The 21857-nt window shown below is 39.2% G+C and overlaps 1 protein-coding gene across 2 annotated transcripts in view; it reads right to left on the bottom strand.

Annotated features, from left to right (window-relative positions):
* The window catches only part of atl (atlastin GTPase), a 412469-nt gene that overhangs the window by 111211 nt on the left and 279401 nt on the right, over positions 1–21857 (bottom strand). For both annotated transcript variants that reach the window (XM_067140332.2, XM_067140333.2), the window contains exon 7: positions 17414–17552. In XM_067140332.2, coding sequence (XP_066996433.1) covers positions 17414–17552 — 139 coding nt within the window. The remainder of the gene's footprint in view (positions 1–17413; positions 17553–21857) is intronic.

Below are 21857 nucleotides of genomic sequence, written 5' to 3'. Positions count from 1 at the left end.
TACAATCCGCAGGTTATAAAATTCATTTTTTTGTCCGTATCGAAGATCTACTTCTCAGAACTACAATCCGCTTCGAAATTCATTAAAATACATCAGCAGCTGAGCTACAACAATACTTGACCATCCTACGACTTGGGTTTCGCTACGAACATATATGATATATATACTGAACTTAGTCAAATAGAACATCTTTAAGAATTGTTTACGAAACCAAACAACGTAAACATAGATGTACAAGAACCAAATAAGGAAGCATGAAGAAAGAACTTTGCAAACCACAAACTTTTAAATCTAACAAGTGTTTTTTACATACATGTTTTTAACATTTTATTGTATTTAAACTTGCCAAGCATTTTATATATGTGTTTCTTGTGTTTTTAATGTGTTTAATGTGTACGTACAATTTGTTTTAAGTTTAGTTAAGCTTGTCACTGCCATATTGGTCTTAGACACAGTTTTAACCCTCATATAGTCACAACAACGTGACAAATATATCTAATCCACAACCCCATTAAACAACCGGATGCTCTAATGAACAACAACATCTTTGTGACACATACCAATGCAATGGTTGTAATATTGTAATGTATCAGCTGATGATGACTCTAAACAGTCGAAACCAGTACTGATGTGAGTCTGCTCATAAAAAAATAGTATTGATAGGTGGAACATCTTGTCTATATATCAGAATAGCTACACAAAGCAATGCGGGCAACGACCCGAAATTAGATGACAAATATTACATTTACATGGAAATTGGATTTGTGCTGCATAGTTTTGGATGATAAGACTGCTCCGTTAATTTCCTGTCAGTTGCCCGTAGGCTCGATTGAAACCGTCCATTTGAATGTGCAGGTAATAACCAGTATACTAGTGATGGGTCAAAAGCCTATTGCTCACGGTAAAATGTTTCATAAAATTTGTTGTACAATTAATTTTATAAAAATTTGGCGAAAACAAGTTGTGTTGCTCACGGTAAAATTATTTTATAAAATCCGTTGAAGCATCAGGATGGCCATCTATGAACTCACTCCTAAACTAGGATGTGCATGTGCTGCCATCTATTGATAAACTTTTAAACCAAGAATCAGCTGTTCAACTTACAGTGTATTTGAGAGTATTGCTCCAACAAACTAAGCAAAACTTGCCGCTTTAGCTGCAATTATATGTTGTACAGAAGGAAGAAAAGAAAAGCCACGAAATGCTGGACTTGGGTTGGATCAAAAGCAGAGAAGAAAGTAGAGGATTGCTGTCCTTGGTCCAAAATTAGTTGAGGTTACAAGACCAGCATCCATATAAGAATTTGGCAATTGTGTTTTCTGCCCCTCTTGCATTTCTGTTGTGGTGAAGTGACGTGTTAACTTCGTACAAACAAGGATATTTCTGGTATTCATCCAGTAAAACACTAACAGCTTCCTTAGACCACCCGGATCCTGCCATTTTAGAAAGAAGTGTTTGTTTACAATCGAGCTTCACAATCTTCTCACTACGTAGCGCCAGTATCATCGCGATGTCAGCTTCGCTGATTGGTTCGTTTCATAAAATTAGTTTTATGGAATAGAACATGTCCTATTTTACGAAAAGTTTTGTAAGATGTTTTATAAAACTTGAATTTGACTGTGAGCAACAGAAATTTTATAAAATTAAATTATTGTACAATCAATTTGACAGAAAATTTTACCATGAGCAACAGGCATTAATAACATATTTACATTCCGGAAAATTCGGATACAAAGAAATAACACACTTGTTCAGGGCTGTCCCTAATTTTCCCTTCCAAAATAACACAGATTGTAATAGTGGGCGCATTCCCATTTGCAAGTGGACCAGGACAAAACCTGCTTCCCTCCAGTTAGCCGTGCGGGCTAACGATCCCCATACACAACACAACACAATTATACTTTGTACTTAACACAAAGAAAACCAACAAAAGAAACACAAGACAAAAATAAACAGTACAATGCACACACATGAAATCACCTGAAATAAAATACATATACAGAGATACACTGAGAAATATGGAGATGTCGGGATTCGATCTTGACATGTACAGGTTCCGTAGGTTTGTGTCTCGATAAGACACCACTTTGACGTTTCTCTCCGCGTGGCTTAGACAATCAGCTGTAAGACAAAAACATACAAATACTGGGGGCAGGAATGTGGTAATTGCAGGAGACTAGCGGGCATGCTCGTAACCACTTTCTCTTTCTCAATGGGCCAGCAGCACACAGCTGACAACAGACTACCTGACCGGGAGCTTAACAAATAAGTCGGGACCAAGGCCGACTTCATCTCAACAACGAGGCACAAATGCTTTCTTACAATTTCTTCGCACAGTCAAAAGCATACTCAAGCTAATTCACTGGCTGTCTTCTTATCACATTAAGCGCAGCGCTCCCAGTCAATATCACGTGGCTTACTCGCCTATCTCACATATATTTCGCCCAAACAATATCGCATGGCCTTTCCAGCCTTTCATATAACACAACATGAGTTAGATACCCTAGCATTTCTTGAAATTGCCTTCCCCGAAAATGGAAGATCCTGCTCTAATTTCAACGATGAATGAAACTCTGTCGCAAAACTCGTTACAGCTGAAACGCTCATGTGTCGTGCATAGAATACATCCTGTTCTAAATATCATGCAACATTGATGGCGTGTAGCCCAGTTAAATACTGCAAAGATTCTACCCAATATCTCTATCAAATCAAAGATACATGGGAATAAAATACACTAAATGACACAAAGAAACACGCACCTATACCTGACCTAAATTTACCCTTTATCCCAATCTAATTAAATATATACACTTGTCTCGGGGCTTGGACATGCAATTACAGCCCTGAACGCATTTACTCTAAATTCAACAAACAAGTGCCACTCCAGCTTACGTGAAATCAATTGCTAACTAACAAAAATCCCAATACTAGTACACTGTTATTATACTATGCATGCATGTAAAACATAGGAACTTTGCAGCTATCTCCACCAGCGACGAATCACATGACCGTTATGTCATTTGTCACCTAGCCCATCATCACTGCACAGATCACAAGCTAAAAGGTTCTTATCTGGACTCCTGGAGATGCCATGGTTGCCTTCTTCTTGATGCTGGAAACTCCTGCAATGGTGCTAACTGTTAGGACATTATTTTGCTTCACTGCTTGGCGTGCATGTACACCAGATCTCGATCTTAAGGATAGACTGTAATTTGCGTAGCCTACTCACAAATGGTAGTCCACCTTGTGTGTCATTAATTTAAGGGAACTAGCCCGGTTGATATCAGTCCTTCTTAGCGGTAAGAAATATGCAGAATGCACACATTATTTCACGAATCGCAGACGTGGATGAATGTTTATACTGCTAGATAGCGATATTATTTCTCGTGAGCACACTCACAGTTACCAGATGCTAGTCTTATGAACTAAAGACATTAAATGTATTAAGTGAAATTTTCACATAACGCCAGGCCGCACTTGGCATAATAACCATTAATAAAACAATACAGAACTCACGGTCTCTCATTTCTGAATATCTCACAGTGATAATAATGAACAAGTCTTTATACACGGCGTTCAGCTAACTTCAAAATAACAGTCACAAAGAACGAATGACAAAGTCTAAGCAACACAACGTTCAACTCACTTCCACGAAAATGCAATTAAGAGAACGAGTAGAATGAGCAAGCTCCCTTGTCCGGGCCAGCTTTTATAGCCTTGGGGGTGATATCACTAGCAAGGTGACTCCCTGACAAACACTGTGCCATTCTTTGTAACTGTCGATTTCGAGTCAATGGCCTCTCTCCCAACTGCGCATTGTTTTCAATTTAACACAAGTACTGACTATTATTGGCTCCTGGGCCTTGATAATTCTATATTCAATAACGCATGTAGTCGTACCTGTGGGGTCTAGCTCAGTGGCAGAAATATCAATTTATATTCTAATGATCCCAGCCCTGGGATGGTGAATTCTGTCAGCCTGAAGCAACTGTTGTGTGGTTCCCCACGTTCAAATATTCTCCTCACCAGCCTGGTGGTGGTTGGATTCGATGCTAGAATAGGGGTCTGCACGACTGAATTCACAGGTAGCGGCTCAATTCAAACTGAAGGAGTCCATTCCTACCAGTTCGATACGGGGTCTACCAGGCCTATGCCACGGCGATCCAGGCTTCGTGCCTTTGTCTACTATGACTCGATATATAAAATAAAATTACACCACAGTGTTCCGATAAATATATTGAGGCGTATAGTGATATGGCTCAATACACCCTCCAAACATCAGAAGACAGAAGGCCCTCTACAACCTTTGATCTAGGATGTTGTTGAATGAAGCATTCCCTATTCATGGAGGATGTTGGACAGCAAATAACCTGCCTGGAAGACTGTTGTGAAGTTAGAAACTAGCTACTGCAATCCCAACGTCATTTGGTTAACAGAATGGACATCTCTCCCTCGTAGCATAGTGAAAATTAATAATCCCTCCTTAAAACCTGCAGGATTCAATCTGCCCTGCCGTACCTGGTGACCGTTTAAGACGTGGAGTGGGAAGAACTGCTGCTACTCTATACAGTTGGGGATGGTCAATGTCCCCTTTCTGTGACTGCGGAGAAGTCCAGCAAACAACAAAACACATTGTGCTACACTGTCCACTTCGTACCTTACCTGGATGCGTGGTTCTTTGCTGTTCAACATCCTCATGAACAGGGAGTGTTTCATTCAACAGCATCCTCACCCAAAGCTTGTAGAGGGCCTTCTGTCTTCTGATGTGTGGAGGTTGTATGTTACTGAGCACTGGTAACCAGAGTTGAAGTAGTTTGAAGCATGCCAGTTATGGTGCGCATACCTTCTACCTTCTAAAGCAACTTCCCTGAAAGTCAACAGAGTGCATTTCATGTTCTATTCCTGATCGATAAGAGTAAAAATCTACATATATCGATCAATTGTAGTTATTATGAAAGAGAGATGGCATGAAAGTACACAACTTCTCGATTCATAAGGTGAAGAAAGATCCCTGAAAACTGCAGTGATGCGTGTGTAATAGGCGTTCTAACATCCGCCTGCACCGGCCATTTGTTGTACATCGAACCGGCTGAACGAGTGTAGTCCATTGGACGTACAATGAACGTTGAACCAGCTTGAGTTGTTAATGTTATTTATTGTAAAAACTTCTTGAAATTCCAGCAATAGCCAATTTCAGAACAACAAACTTTATAGAATTTAATGCCAAAACATGCTCGATTTGAAGGATTGAAGTGAACAACGAACAAAGACAACCGGTCTCGAAACTTCATTAGACTTTCATTGATTTTTTCCCGGGGACATACACTCTTTGAAATCTGTCCAACAATAGCTGTAATACTGGCCTGACTTTCCTGAGTTTATCACTGGTGTTCTGTGGAGAATCTGGAGCAAAATGTAACAATCTAGATATACTTTGAATTGTCTATGAGGCATCACCTCAGAAAAAATTGGCGTTTGTTGAACCTGCCTCATGGTCCAGTTTTCTTGAACTGAAGGCTTTTTAGTCTGGGACATCAAAGTACACAAAAACACATAAGCACATGATCTGTAACAAGAAACCATTTTTCTTCATAAGTTTTGATTTTATTAGGTTATTATAGATTTCCTTAAGTACCTTACTAGCATAAGCACTTGTTTCATTTGTTAACAAGTTCCCAGAAATCTTGAGGTAGCTCACCCAAAACATCAAACTTACCTGGATTCTCACCCAGTCTTCGTCTTGCAAAACCATTCAGTTCACCATTTGTAGTGCAGGATATATTTTTCGTCAGATTGTCTGTCAATGACCAGATCCACTTTTGGATTACCAACTGACGCAAATTCTCTAATATCACTCTCTACTTCATTTGAAGAACTTTCACCAACATTTGCTGAAGGCAATTCACCATCACTTAGCTCAGAAAGTGTTGCTGTTAGTCACTGTCCTCTAACAAACGTACTATTTCATCACGTTCAAAATCGTACTAGTTAGCCATGATGTTTTGTTTACGTTCTTGTGCCAAATGACATGACCAACATTCGTAACTTATTTGATAATGAAATAAGTATCAAGCAGTCTGTGAACATGTGGGAATAGAAGCATACAACTATAGACATACTGAAGGTACACTGCGAACTTTATTGAAAGACAATACGTATCCACGGCAAGCATGAAGAAGAACTTCCGCAGCATGAAGGATATTTCCACCATTGTATAAATGCGGACCGAAGACCCATGATGGAAATTTCTGTCCTTGCATGGTAATGGGTTAAATCCCTGAATTGGAGTACTGTATTCATTTGCATATTGGCTGCACTTTTTATTCCAAAATAGGAGGTGTGGCTATTATGCAAAACATTTTCAGACAACATTTTTACAAGACCTGGGGACATACTGTCAACCATTGAAACTATTATTCAAGAGGTATTTATGTAACAGCAAAGAGATGATGCATTACTGCCAGTATAGCTTTTGAATAGTACAACATTATGATATGCTGTAAGTTTCATTTTTGATCCGTACTGACACAATTACATATGATTTGGTTTTAAGCAGTCTGCCTATTCAATACAAACACGTGTGAATACAACTATATCTTAGTATCAGTTATATCCTCACTTTTTATTTTGGTAGTAACTTTGATCTTTTTGGTCATCATCAGCAGTCACGATCATTGGTACATAAAAACATTAAACACCTGAATCCGTCTAAAACATGAACCCTAGATAAAATAAACACACATAAAAACACTCAAAATAAGTCTGCGGAGTGATCTTGACAGTGACAATCAGAGAGCCAGTCATAATTGCAAACTATAACAGTCTTGATTTAACATCGGTACGTGCAACACCTGTCCTTGATTGAAGCTTGTAATTTGTGGTAGTCACCAAAACTGAGATGAATGACCATGAATGAGGGGGACATCCATAAAATAGATCCTTACAGACCAATAAAACTGTTGAGTTGGTTGTCAACGGATCGTGTATTTGAAACCAGAAACAATGTCTGGAAAAGAAATGAAAAGAATCCTATTAACTGATTAATGAAAAGAAGAGCAAAGAAAGAAGCAGGGGAGGAGAAAATATAATGTAAATCTCCCCCCCCATCCCCTCTTCACCAGTAGCTTCAAGGGAACATTCACCACACAACGGATCCTGTCAACTGGTTACTCGGTCGAGCTTGGAGTATATGACAGAGCCGGGTATGGGAGGGGTGATGAAGGGGAAGCATTGAGATGTAAGAGATCCAGTGAGGAGTTTTCTATATTCAGTGTTTAATGTCTTTATGTACCAATGATCGTGACTGCTGATGATCAAAAAGGTCGAAACTAGTACCAAAATAAAAATCTAGGATAGTTTTATTCAGATGTGTTTGTAATGAATGGGTGGACCACTTAAAACCAAATCATACATAGTACAACATTATAACAAGAGCTCAGACCGGTACACTGACAGTAAAATTTAGCATGGTAAATCATCAGCATACCTTGAATTTAGACAAAAACCTATTTTTTTCCTGAAGAGAACTTAAAGTTGTATTTACACGTTTCATGTACATACAATGTTGAAAACAGTGGTCCTGTAATGCCTATAGTGATGTCAGAACCTATATTTTCCTATATTCCAGGAATTCCTGCTCTCGATAGCAGTGAAGATGACATCATTTGGGACGATAACGCCAGTACACAGGAAGTTGGTGGCACAAGATGATAAGTTCTAATGACAGCAGTGATTGGGTTTACTGTGTGATAAGCCTACTGCTCAACTGACAGAGACAAATGACCAGCCATTAAGTTCTTTTGCATTAATAATGCATAATACAAGAAATGAAACTGTATGTCCAACCCTTATCCCTTTTCTCTATGGGGTCAAGTATGAAATGAGATGAATCTTCATAGCGAGATCTTATGACTGGTTGCCCTTCCTGACATCAATCTCATCAAAGGAGTTAATGAGATGAAACAAATGACATGACATAAGAGCAAATAAAACTAATTATATTTACAGTATATGTAGGCCTAAAAGTCATGGGTTCACCATGTATTGTTTTCTTTATTTATGAAATTTAGGAATACTGCCTTCCAACAAAGCATTAGGACTCAGAAGGCAATCGTAAATTTGTACAATTTATCATTCTTTATCCTCGAAAATCATGAACAAAATGGGATATTGAATGCCTCCACAACACTTTTTGTTTTGCAGCTATGAAAGCAGGGAAAAGGGGGTCCAATAAGTGAGGAAATACGGTATGTGCCTCCCATATTCCCACCTCTTTATCCATGATCTGTCTCAGAATGATAATAGGTTCCACTGTTAACCTTCCACTTCTGAATCTAAACTGTTCCTCTTCTAACCGACTTTCCATTTTTCTCTCATTTTTCTTTCCAATATCCATATCCTTTGCATTATCTTGACAACATGGAAGACTATTGTGATTCCTTGTAAGTTACCTTGAATATCTGTATTATAAACCTCTTTTTCCAATCCTTAGGCACTTCTCTCTCTCTCTCTCTCTCTCTCTCTCTCTCTCTCTCTCCATACACCCTTTGAGTACTGTATTAGTCCACTAGAATCTTACTGGTCCTGCAGCCTTGACTATCTCTATAGCAACTTCATCTATTCCCCCCCAATCATTTTTAACTGCCCATCTCATCTCTGTCGTGATGTCGATTCCTTCTCTGTTACTTCTATTCCAGCTGCCTGGGCACCTTCTCCACAAGTCTGGTTTCTCATGTTTAGCAGTTCATAGAAAGATTCTTTCCATCTGTTCATTATTTCTTCTGGTTTTGTCAGTATTACACCTTTATTCTTCACAAACCCTGTATTAACAGTTTCATTCCTACAATTTCTTATAACTCCAAATAATTATTTTTCCCACAGTTCAAATCTTCCTTGAATCCCTGATTGAATGCTTCCCAACTTTTCTTTGGCTACTACTTTTTTGCTAACTCATTTCGTTTCCATGCATGTTGCTCTACTCTCTTCAGTCTTGTGTGTTCTCCATTCCTTCCAAGTTTTCTTCTTTGCCTTTATCTTTCACTCTGATCATTCCACCATTATCTCTTTCTCCCTTACCTTTCCAGATGTTCTGCGACATGTTTTCTCTGCACACTTTACAAATGCACTCTTAAAATTATTCCATTCCCGTTCAACATTACTAATATCTGTCCTTGGTATCAGTTTTGTAGTTCTTTCCTAAACCCTTCTTGAATGTCCTTTTCCTTCAATTTCCAGACCCTAATATTTCTTTCTCTTGTTTTCTTATAGTTTTTCGACCTTGCCTACTTCCAACTTTGCTATCACTGCTCTATGGTGACCCCCAAAGGCTTCCTCAGGAATAGCTGCAACATCCAAAAAATCTTTCTGATATCCTTTCTCCACTAATATGTAATTAATCGTTTTCGTACTTCTGTCTCCCCATCCACACCTGGTAATCTTCTGGCTAACTTTCTTCCTGAACCATGTGTTTCCTATTATTAGTTGGTTCCTCTGGCACAGGTCCATTAACATATCTCCTCCTTGATTCTTGCTGCCATTTCCATATGGCCACAGAATCTCTTCTCTTCCCACTATAATTACTTCCTTGACTTCAATGAATTTCTCCATTTCTTCAAGGAATGAATTGTTCTAAATTATCTTCTTTATTTCCAGTTTGTGGAGCATATACTTGGAACAGATCTTTTGTTCCTGTCTCAAACTGTATCCTTGCTATAATCATTCTGTCTGTGATCTTCTTCACTCCTCCACAAATTCCAGGATATTCTTTCTAATGATCATTCCTACTCCATTGGCTGCATCCAGTCTTCCACTATAAAACAGCCTGTATCCTCCCCCCCCCCCCTTCCTCTCCATTTTGTTTCACTAACATCAACGTTGGCTATATACTTCTCTTTCATGAACTGTATCAGCTCTTCAGTCTTGTCCGTCAGGGTTAGGATGTTGACTGTCCTGATTCAGATATATTGTGATACTGGTTGTCCACAACTCACCGTTCCCCAAGGACTTGAGGAACTGTGTGTTGCTTACAGGAGAAGCCCTAGAATTTTCCGAAGCTAGACCATATTTGCACTCATTTTAAGTTTTTATTATGATGGGTTCACGACTCCTAAAGCCATTTTATTATTGCTGCCTGCAGGTGATGAGGTCGCTCCTAACATAGTGTACAGACGCCTTGTGCAGCCACCCTAACTTGGGGGACAGACGCTGGTTGATGAGTTCCAGTATCATTTCCTACCCTGAGGGGACCATCACTTCATCTAACAAAACACATCTGCTCCAAGCCATTGGTCCTCTTAGGGGTTAGAAGTATTCCTTGCCGACCAACACTGAGTGCAGAGTCGCTGGCTGTATGGTCTAGTCTGTTACCGTAGCAGACTGGACTGGCCAGACACAGAAGCATAGTTAAAAACATAGTTAAAATAAACAGCAATTTCAATAAAACAGCAAAGGCCGTGATGGAATCTAGTGGTCCATCATTGAGTATGACAAATTCAGACTGGGAGCAGACTGTAATGGTATCGCTTTTCACATTACGTGCCGTTTTGACCAGCTAACTTTCATATCATCATGACAAAAGGAGTGTGTAATTAACCCTGGAATGGTATGATACTTAAAACTTATATAACTGGTATGATGTATTTTTTATGATCTTGAGAAAAAATTTTTTGTTGGTACGATGGAAATGAAAAATCAAAACTTAAGGAATATATTTTAATTTTACATAATTTTAAGAGCTGAAAATACATTTAATATAGGAGTTTATTAAGGTACAATGTCAAACATTCTACATTCATCAGTCTGAAATTTAGAAAAATTGAAATGGCTATTTTTTTTAATGAATTGTATGTTAGAACAGAGGGCTAATGATCAAAAGGTCTTGTTATTAGCTCAGAAAAATCTTACTTGTAATGACGTGATGTCTTGATGACGCTGCAGTTGATTCAGGCGCTGCAGTTTTTGCAGACTTCCCCGCGCTGCTCCGCGCAGAACACAGTGTCGCACTTGCTGCAGTAGTTGGCTGTCACTCTTCACTTTTTAGTTGGGCATATCTCATAAGCTGTTCTATTTCTATCCACCATAGGAAGAAATGGACCTGCTGCTTCTTTTTGGCCGAGAATACTGAAGACCATACTTCTTAGCTCCCTCGGAAGATTTTCAATTGTCAAAAGCTGTTCTAGCCATGGAAACACCAACTGCTGATACAACTGATTCAAAAAGGATGTTCTTGTAATGGTTTGTTCTTTGCCAGAACTCAAGACCCTGTTCAAAATAAGCGAGTTAACTCCTCCAATGTCGATCAAGTCATAAAAAATGCAGAGTGGCCATTGTTTTCCTTGCGCACGATCTGACTCTGAAACTATTTGGTCAAGAGTATCTTTGGTCTCCTTTGGTCGGGTCAATCATAACTGGTTTGCCATCTTGATTCACTCCCTTATCTTGGTGCATTGTGGAGATAAGGTAAACTACCGTGTTGTTGTTTTTTTTTTACTAGTTGCTGGCAATGCGTAATGAATTTACGATCGTCACTGTTACTAATACGGTGTTATCAGTACCACACAAAAGTAATGAACACTTATGTTTAACACGATAATGCATACTGCGTGAAAGAAAATATTTTACGGGATACACTCAAAAGATTTTAACATCTTTACAAACTTAGGAAACACAAAGAAGGACAAACTCTACACGGAGACATTTATTGTTCATATTTTGTTCATAATTTACCAACACTGTAGGTCTATCATTTGCAGAGGGGGTAAATTGTTTACTTTTTTTTTTTTAACTTGGGAGATCAGCTGTTGCGACAGACAGCTTACCATTGGGCGTATAACGGTATTCATGGGGGTATTCCAGTTGGAATACTTTAGCCACAAATAATCTTTAAATGGCTTGTTCGTATTCCAGTTGGAATACTTTAGCCACAAATAATCTTTAAATGGCTTGTTCGTGGACACATCCAAACAATGCAAGACTATGTTGGACTACCTGGAATCTCAGCAAGGTCGGCTTTGTTAGTTCCAAGCTCTTGCTTCACAGCATCAACAAGGTGGCCTCTAAAGCTTCCAGCACAAGTAAAGCCTGCTTTTGGAGTAGTGTACCATATCTTCCCTGCAACGTGGAACGTATCCAGTCACATCATTTTCCTGGCGCACTGACAGGTTATCACGCCGTATAAACAGAGTCACCCACCCATGACTTGCTTTAAATAAGTTTGCCAGAATATCATGGGATTGCAAAATTTCCCATGGTTTTAGTTGTAACATTTCATGGAAAACACTGCAAATGTTGTTCCAAATCTCTCTCACCCATTTCAGTAATGCTTCCGTAACACCTGAGAACTTGCCAACTCACAGTCTGATGCTCTGTTGCCATTTTCTACCATGAATTTAACCACTTTTAGCTTGAATGAATCCGTGTAACTCAACTTTCCTCATGACAAATATTTACTAACAAACTCCTCAATGGTAGAGTTCAGACTGAGCGCGGCAGTGGCCCTTTCCGTTTGTTATTGAAGAAGCGCATTCCTTAGACTGACATTTTCGATTTGTCATAAAAGATGGGGGAGAAAACCCCCCACACACATTCAAATCGGTATGAAACGGCAATCAGTTTATTCAAAACTTGAGTTTCCACATATCTCCATACTACGGCTTACTCGTTAGTTATCTTCCAATTCCAAGACAACGTGAATCCGTACGTTCAATTCAATTCTGAAAAATTGGACTAGAATCACTCCAGTGGCTTCTGTGGTAAACATTTCAGTTTACTTATTCAAATTGCGTCATCTAACAATTTAACCTTATATGCATAATGAAAACATATTTCAAGACCATTAAAATAATAATAATAATAATAATAATCTTTTCGCTATAAATTTACACGGGAACAGCCTTTCCGAAATTTAACCAGACACAAGATAATGCAGCAAAATCTTGTTATGGATTTCCTCACCAAGACGATTTCTCGCTTAGCATGCTGTAAATTCAAAGTACCAATTCACATCATATTAAATCTATATAAAAATAACTCGCTTATCGCATCACAAATTTTCACTATTACTGCTAAGTACGATCATATTTTTCCTAGCCCTGAAAATGTTCTCTGTCATCCCTTGAGAAAGGAATGCAATCTTCAACACAGATTGGAGTCCTCGCCAATGGAGGCCAGTCAGAGAAAGTTGTGCAAAAACGAGAAATGGTCTTGCAGTCCTGAACTTAACAATGTAAATTATACCTTTGGGAAGCAAGCTGTTTTCCTCAGGAAAGTTCAATTTTGCTCTCTGGTTTTCATTGATATTGCTGAATAACCAGAAAGCATGTTTGTGTTTGTATTTCGCATTGCATTCAGAAGTCAAGAAAATTTGCTCTATGTTAAGTTATACAGTGAAGGGTAGTGAATATATGTCGCATGATAGCTTATGTATGGATCAGGAACATAAATCATGTGGAGTTGATTAGCGTGGTCATATTATTGTGTAGCCCAGTTATGGATACTGAAAAATGTCATGATATCGCTTACTATTGAAGACACTGACTAGAGTCGAAACTCAAAGGTGCGAGTATCAACATATGCACAACTGTTGAAAGATGTGGATGCCTGTCTCTTCCTGGATGGAGCCTTTAGTATAATAATAATAGCCAGGCACAAATTCATGGAGAAACCTAAAAAGAAAACTGGTGGGAAGTGGTCCACAGAATGGAAGATGCAACAGAGTGCATTCATGAAGAGATTTTGGGAGGATAAGAAGGCAAAAACTATCAGGCCGACAAACGAGTTCAAACACGCTCTTCGAATGGGCATAACGAAGAAAGAAGCAGCATACTATCTTTACTGTAAAATATGACGGTATTAGTAGGCCTACTGTAAATAAATTGCCTGGTTCAGTAGTAATGCTATTGTTTTTACGTTTCACTAACTACTTTTACGTTTTTTGGAGATGCTGGAATGTTGTCCCGCAGGAGTTCTTTCATGTGCCCGTAAAACTAGTGACATAGGGCTGATGTATTTGAGCACCATCAAATACAACCGGACTAAGCCAGGATCAAACCTGCCAACTTGGGCTCAGAAACCCAGTGCCTCAACCGTCTGAGCTACTCATCTCTGGCCAGGAAGTACCAGCATATCCATGAACATCTTCCAGGGCTATATGGCTTAGCAAAATGCCGTATAAGAGGAGAAGAAAGAAGACATTATTAATTAAGTTTCAAGAGGTTTGATAGAAGACCCCAGTGAATTTGCTTTCAAAGTATTTGCAAGCATTATAGTTTCAGACGTCTAATGTGGTCAGTGAAAGGGACTTCTCTGCTTACACAAAGATACTTTCTGACTGTCGCACAACTCTGCATCCTGATAATGTTGGAAACATGCTTAGTTTGTACTTTAGAGACAAGTAATTGAACATGTAGGCTAAAAATTCATATTACAGGGCAGATCACCTAACTTCATTTCAAGGTATCAGTGATTTAGATATTTATTTCTATAACATTTTGTATATTTGGTTGTTCTAAGATTTAATAACAAGGATACATTATAAGAGTTCTCTTTAAAACCCCATACTATAAGGAAGATTTCACATGACACATAGATTAGTATGACAATTTATTTCACGAAATATCTACCAAAATAGTGTCAGTTTTAATGCCGAAATAAACTGTTTTATTTCACCAAAAAATAAGGCCCTTAATGATGAACTAACTTGCTGCAATGATGTAGAAGGCCTTCTCTGCAAGAACTAGGAAAGAGCCACAACCCGAACAAGTGGAGATTATTTTTAGATTCATTTAAGAATGGTTTAAAAGGAGTGTTGTTGCATAATGGGAATCTATGCACATCAGTAACCCTTGCCTATTCCATCACCATGAAGGGAAAATGAAAATATGGATACTATATTAAAAGTGATAAATTATTAAATATATGGTTGGCCGAGTTGCAAAGACCTCAAAATGATTGGTATAGTTTTTAGGCATACAGTCTGGGTTTACCAAATTTTGCTGCCTTCTTTGCAAATGGGACAGCCAGGCAAAAGATAAACATTACACAGTGTGGATTGGCCCACACAAAAAAACTTAATTCCTGGAGAGGAAAGTGTTAAGAATCACCCTCTACTTGAGAAAGAAAAGATTTTGTTACCACCGTTGCATAAAAAGTTAGGGCTAATGAAAAATTTTGTGAAGGCTTTGGTTGAACATGGCGAGGGTTTTGGGTACTTGAGGAAAAAAAAAAAAAATCCTGAACTCAGCGATAGTCAGTTAAAAGAAGGCATATTTATTGGGCCGCAAATCTGTGAGAATATTCATAATGACAACTATGTGGATTTGCTAAAAGAAAGAGAGAAATACTGAAGGTTAGCTTCTGGAGAAGTATGTTGTAATTTTTTTGGAAATGTGATAGCTGACAACTACAAGGAATTTATTAAGAAATTCTGGAAGTGTTATCAGCGCATGGGATGCAATATGACCTTGAAAATGTACTTTCAAGAAAGAAATTTTCAAAATGTGGGTAGAAATGTGGTTATTTTTCTTTTCTGTTTTTTTTTTTGCATGAAATTTCTTCATTGAACAGTCAAAATCGGTCCTATATAGACTGGCGGGGAAAAAAAATCCAAACACCATGAAATAAGGAATGTAGAGTACGGAAATTTTGGCAATATATTTCTCGAGGTAAGATATTTAATTGATTAAAGGTACAAGACTACATTTTAATATCTGTGTGAGAAAAGCCATTGCAAATGTGCCATGCTGGTCCATGAATAACCAGTGTAATCTCCTGACTGTTGAATGCAGGCATGTATTGTGTCGTACAGGTGCCACATGTTTGCTTGTTCCATGCCTGTTGCACTTAGTCGGTCAATACAGGGACAATTAATGTTGGTCATGGATGATGCTGGAGTTGTCATCCAATGATGTCCCATATGTGCTCGAACGGTGACAGATCGGGGGGGGGGTGTCGAACAGGCCAAAACAATATGTCAACAGTCTGTAGAGAACGTTGGGTTACAACAGCGACATAGGAGCGTGCATTATCCTGTTGGAAAACACCCCCGGTAATGCTGTTCGTGAATGGCAGCACAACAGGTTGAATCACCAGACAGGCATACACATTAGCAGTCAGGGTGCGTGGGATAACCACGAGAGTGCTCCTGCTGTTATAGGAAATTTCTCCCCAGACCAGAACTCCCAGTGTAGGTCCAGTGTGTCAACACCACAGCAAGGTGGAATGCAGGCCTGGCCTCCTCCTAACCAACACACGGCCATCACTGGCACCAAGGCAGAACCGGCTTACAGCAGAAAACACACCGGACCTCTGCTGCATCCTCCAATGAGCTCTCGCTTGACACCACTAAAGTCGCAGACGGCGGTGGTTTGGGATAAGTGGAATGCAGCGTCTGGCTTGGAGCTGTTCTTCAAGTAACCAATTTCGAACAGTTTGTTGCATCACTGTGGTGCCAACCACCGCTCGAATGGCTGCTGCAGATGCAATGCGCTGCGCCACAGTAATACGCCGAAAACGGCGGTCCTCCCTCTCGGTGGTGCCACGGGGACGTCCGGAGCCCGGTCTTTTTGTGACGTACCTTCTCGTGACCACTGCTGCCAGCATGCATGCACAGTGGAGACATTCCTGCCAAGTTGTTCTGCAATACCGCGGAAGGAAAATCCACCTTCATGTAGCCCTATTATACGGCCTCGTTCAACCGCAGTGAGCTGTTGATACCAGCCTCTTCGTCATCATAAAGACATTCTTGATCCACTCACAGTCACTTCGTCCAATTTCACAGGTAACTAACGGTCTTGCAAAGTACAGCCTGTATTTTAACCAAACCTGATGTGCAACGTTGTGGGGCTGCTACTAGCGCCACGCTAATGCAATTTGTGGGAAATGTGAATCGTCATCCTTCAGATGTATAAACACACCTACCAACGTTCGTTAATCTAGCACAACTTATGTTTGGATTTTTCCTCACCAGTGTATTTTTTTATATTTCGCAGTTATTCTCTTCAACACTTGCATCTTATTTCATGAGCAAACAAACAAAAATAATTTCAAATTTCGATGTATTATTACAAAGGGAATCAATGTTTTATTAAAAAGAAAAAAATGAAAATCGGGGAGAACGATGGGTGATACAACACTTCTACTTTCGTATTTGGATTCAGCGGCGTTGAATTATAAATAATCAACTATTTTCCAAATGGAAATTCTAAGTTCCCATGGAGGGAATTAGATATTTTCCACCAATAGAGCATATCAAAATCAGATCAAAAATTAGATGTATGGCTTTTCAGGCGTTTGCTCTATTAACCAGCATTTCTATTTTCCTTCAAAGGAGCAAAGAAAAAGTTTGAATTTCTGTATCAGTGTAACGGTAAGGTGCAGACTAAAGAACACTAATTGTGTGTTTCATTAACAGACTCACCTGATAGCTTGCCATCAAATTCAGGGTTTGTAGCCACTTTCAATCCTGGATGTGGCATTAAGAAGCAAGAGATGTCCTCAAAACATGACCTGATGTGTTTCCTAAGTGATTGCAGTTCAGGGTGTTGCTTGTCTGAAACCTAAAGCAGAAATACAATATTTTTAAAAAATACATACTCCATGATACTCAAATGTGATATGAAACCTTATTTAAAAACATGTAATGTATGAGCAGTACTACGTAAAATGTATAGACACGAACACGTATGCCGCTCTTCACCGATGATGTGAAATTTAAGATTTTTAAATTCATATTAACTATAAGGTACTGAATAAGGTGCATACTGTTCAACAATATATCACTCTTATAGTGATATAAAGAATATTAGTTTAGCTGTCAATATGGAAACATGAAATTTATATTTTGTGGTTATCATCATCATCATCATAATTTTCCCTTATCCAGCTCCTGCCAGGTCAGAGTATTTATGGCACTTCATCTTCCTCGTTCCTTCCACAATCTTGTCCCAGGCTAAATTTCATCTTCTTATGCCGCTCTTTACTGATTCAATCCACCTTGCTCTAGGTCTTTCTCTTGCTCTCTTCCCCTCGCACTTTGCCTCCGGCATCTGTCTTGGAATTCTATTTTCCTCCATCCTCTTTTCATGTCCAAACCACCTTAGTATATTCTTTTCAATTCTCTCGTTTAGCTTTCCTATCCCAACTTCCTAATATTTTCATTTCTCACTCTGTCTTTCCTATCATACTTCTTAGGAATTTCATCTCACTGGCTTGAATTCTACTCTCTTGCCTGCTAGGCAAAGCCCAAGTCTTAGCTGCATAAGTCACTATGGGTACATAGTACATTTTGTACATTATCTCTATTTTCCTTGGTGCTTCTTTACTCCAAAGTACTTTTCTTACACTTTGGTAGAATGCACTGCCCTGCTGCACCCTCCTGCTAATCTCCATGTCCACCCTAGCATTTTGCATTAATTCCCTTCCTAGGTATTTAAAGCTGTCCACAACTTTCAGACTCTGACTTCCAATTTTCACAGTGCCCTTTCCTTGCCTTTCCCCATCTCGACATCACCATAGTGTTGCTTTTCTCTATACTGATTTTCATGCCATACTTCTCAAGTTTTTCGTTCAGTACATCTAGTTGTTGCACTTCTTTGCTGTCCTTTCCCCAGATCACATCTGCAAATAGCAGTATCTCCATCTCTTTCTCTCCATAGGCTTCCTTTGTTCCCTTTACAATTTTGTCCATGATGATAAAAAAAGAGGTGACAGCACACTCCCCTGTCTTAGTCCAGTCTTATTCTTAAATTATTCTGTCTTTTCAATTGGGGTCAGTACCCTGCTTACATAGTAGTAGTACATTGCTTGCAACATTTGTATCATTTCTCTTCCGAGTATTTTTTTAACCATGGTTTCCCAAACCTTCTCTCTAGGGACACTATCATATGCCTTTTCTATATCTATGAAAGTCATTACCGGATCCTTCCCATATTTCCAGTTCTTTTCCATCAGCTGTCTCATGCTAAAGATTGGGTCCTCTGGAGATCTTCCACTTCTGAAGTCATATTGTTCCTCTTGTAACTCTCCTTCAATCTTTCTTTTCATTCCTCTTTCTAATATCCTTTCCAGTATGTTAACTACCTGCGATATAAGTGCAATTCCTCTATAGTTACCACAAACGTTCTTGTAACCTTTCTTAAACACTGGTATTATTATCCCTTTTTTCCAGTCGTCTGGTACACATTTGTGTTTCCACGTACACTTTAGTCATCAGGACAACCAACCACTGCCTACCAACAGGTCCAGCAGCCTTTAGCATTTCCACACCATCCCTGTTGCTTTTCCCACCTTCATCTTTTGTACTGCTAACACCACCACCAGCATTGTTATATCACCCTCTATTGTTGAGTTCTCACACTGTATTGCTTCTATATCCCCTGTACAGTTGTTCACATTCAATAGCTTATCAAAATACTCCTTCAATCTTCTCTTTATCTCTTCTGGGTGTTTTAACAATTCCCAATCTTCTTTTTTCACTAGCTTTATGATAACTCTTTCTGTCCTCTTACTTCTTATAAGCCCATACGGCATCCTTCTACTGCCACTTACATCCACTTCATTTTTTTGTGTAAATTCTTGCCAACTCCTCCTCTTTTCTTCTAATGCCACCTTCTTACATCTCTGTTAGATGTTGAGATACCTCCTTTTGCTTTCTTCCATTTGATCTCGATTCCATTCTCGCCAGGCTGTCTTCTCTTTCACCACTTTCCTCACCTCCTCATTTCACCACGGTGTCTCCTTTTCTTTCACTCTTGTAGATGTCCTGCCACAAGCACTCTCTGCTGCACTAACAAATGCTTTTTTAAAATAGGCCCACTCTAATCTACATTTTTCACTTCAGTAAATGGGATTTGTTGCTTCAATCTCTCTTGAAAATCTTCCTGTACTTTTTTGTCTTTCAATTCCCATACTTTTATTTTACTTTCTCTTGTTGTTGTTGTTGTTGCTGTTGTTGTTTGAGTCATCAGTCCATAGACTGGTTTGATGCAGCCCTCCATGCCACCCTATCATATGCTAACATTTTCATTTCTGTTTAAGTATTTCATCCTACATCTGCTCTACTCTGCTTGCCATATTCATACCTTGGTCTACCCCTACTGTTCTTACCACCTACACTTCCTTCAAACACCAAATGAACAAGTCCTGGGTGTCTTCAGATGTGTCCTTTCATTCTATCTCTTCTTCTCATCAAATTTAGCCAAATCGATCTCCTCTCACCAATTCGATTCAATCACTTCGTTCATGATTCGATCTATCCATCTCACCTTCAGCATTCTTCTGTAACACCACATTTCAAAAGCTTCTATTGCCTTACTATCTGAGCTAGTTATCATCCATGTTTTACTTCAATACAATGCCACGCTCCAGATGAAAGTCTTTGGAATCATCTTTCTAATTCCTATATCAGTGTTTGAAGTGAGCAAATTTCTTTTCTTAAGAAAGCTCTTCCTTGCTTGTGCTAGTCTGCATCTTATGTCCTCCTTACTTCTGCCATCATTAGTTATTTTACTACCCAATTAACAATATTCATCTACTTCCTTTAAGACTTCATTCCCTAATATAATATTTCCTGCATCACCTGCCTTCGTTCGACTGCATTCCATTACTCTTGTTTTAGACTTGTTTATTTTCATCTTGTACTCCTTACCCAAGACTTCGTCCATACCATTCAGCAACTTCAAGATCTTCTGCAGTCTCAGATAAAATAACAATATCATCGCCAAATCTCAAGGTCTTTATTTCCACTCCTTGGATTGTGATTCCCTTTTCAAATTCCTCTTTGATTTCCTTTACTGCCTGTTCTATATAAACAATGAAAAGGAGGGGGGACAAACTGCAGCCTTGCCTCACTCCTTCCTGGATTACTGCTTCTTTTTCAAAGCCCTTGATTCTTGTCATTGCAGGCTGATTTTTATACAGATTGTAGATAATTCTTCGTTCTCAGAATCTGATCCCAATCACCTTCAGAATCTTAGATAGCCTGGTCCAATCAACATTATCGAATGCCTATTCTAGATCTACGAACGCCATGTACGTGGGCTTGTCCTTCTTAATTCGATCCTTTAAGACCAGGCGTAAAGTCAAGATTGCTTCACGTGTTCCTACATTTCTTCTGAAGCCAAATTGATCTTCTCCCAACTCGGATTCAACGTGTCTTTCCCTTCTTCCGTAAATAATACATGTTAAAATTTTGCAGGCATGAGATACTAAACTAATGGTGCGGTAGTTTTCACACTTGTCAGCATTGGCTTTCTTGGGAATAGGTATAACAACATTCTGCCAAAAAAACAGATGGCACTTCTCCTGTCTCACACTAAATGGAATAACCTTGCCATGCTGGTTTCCCCTAAGGCAGTCAGTAATTCAGAGGGAATGTCATCAATTCCAGGTGCCTTGTTCCTATTTAGGTCGCTCACTGCTCTGTCAAACTCTGACCTTGAAATTGGGTCTCCCATTTCATCAGCATCAACACCCTCTTCTTGTTCCAGAGCCAAATCATCTACATCTTTACCTTGGTACAACTGTTGGATATGTTCTTGCCATCTTTCTGCTTTGTCGTCTTTCCCTAGAAGTGGCTTTCCATCTGAGCTCTCTTAAAATTTATACACCTAGATTTCCTTTCTCCAAAGCTTTCCTTGATTTTCCTGTACCATGCCATTAGGAGCGCGCAGCTGTGAGCTCGCACCCGTGAGATAGTGGGTTCGAATCCCACTGTCGGCAGCCCTGAAGATGGTTTTCCGTGGTTTCCCATTTTCACACCAGGCAAATGGACTGTACCTTAAGGCCACGGCCATTTCCTTCCCATTCCTAGGTCTTTCCTATCCCATCGTCGCCGTAAGACCTATCTGTCTCGGTGCGACGTA

This window comes from Anabrus simplex, chromosome 2 (genome assembly GCF_040414725.1).
Source record: "Anabrus simplex isolate iqAnaSimp1 chromosome 2, ASM4041472v1, whole genome shotgun sequence".
NCBI lineage: Eukaryota > Metazoa > Arthropoda > Insecta > Orthoptera > Tettigoniidae > Anabrus > Anabrus simplex.
The sequence above is the reverse complement of the archived record's forward strand: the minus strand, read 5'-3'. Positions and strand labels throughout refer to the sequence as shown.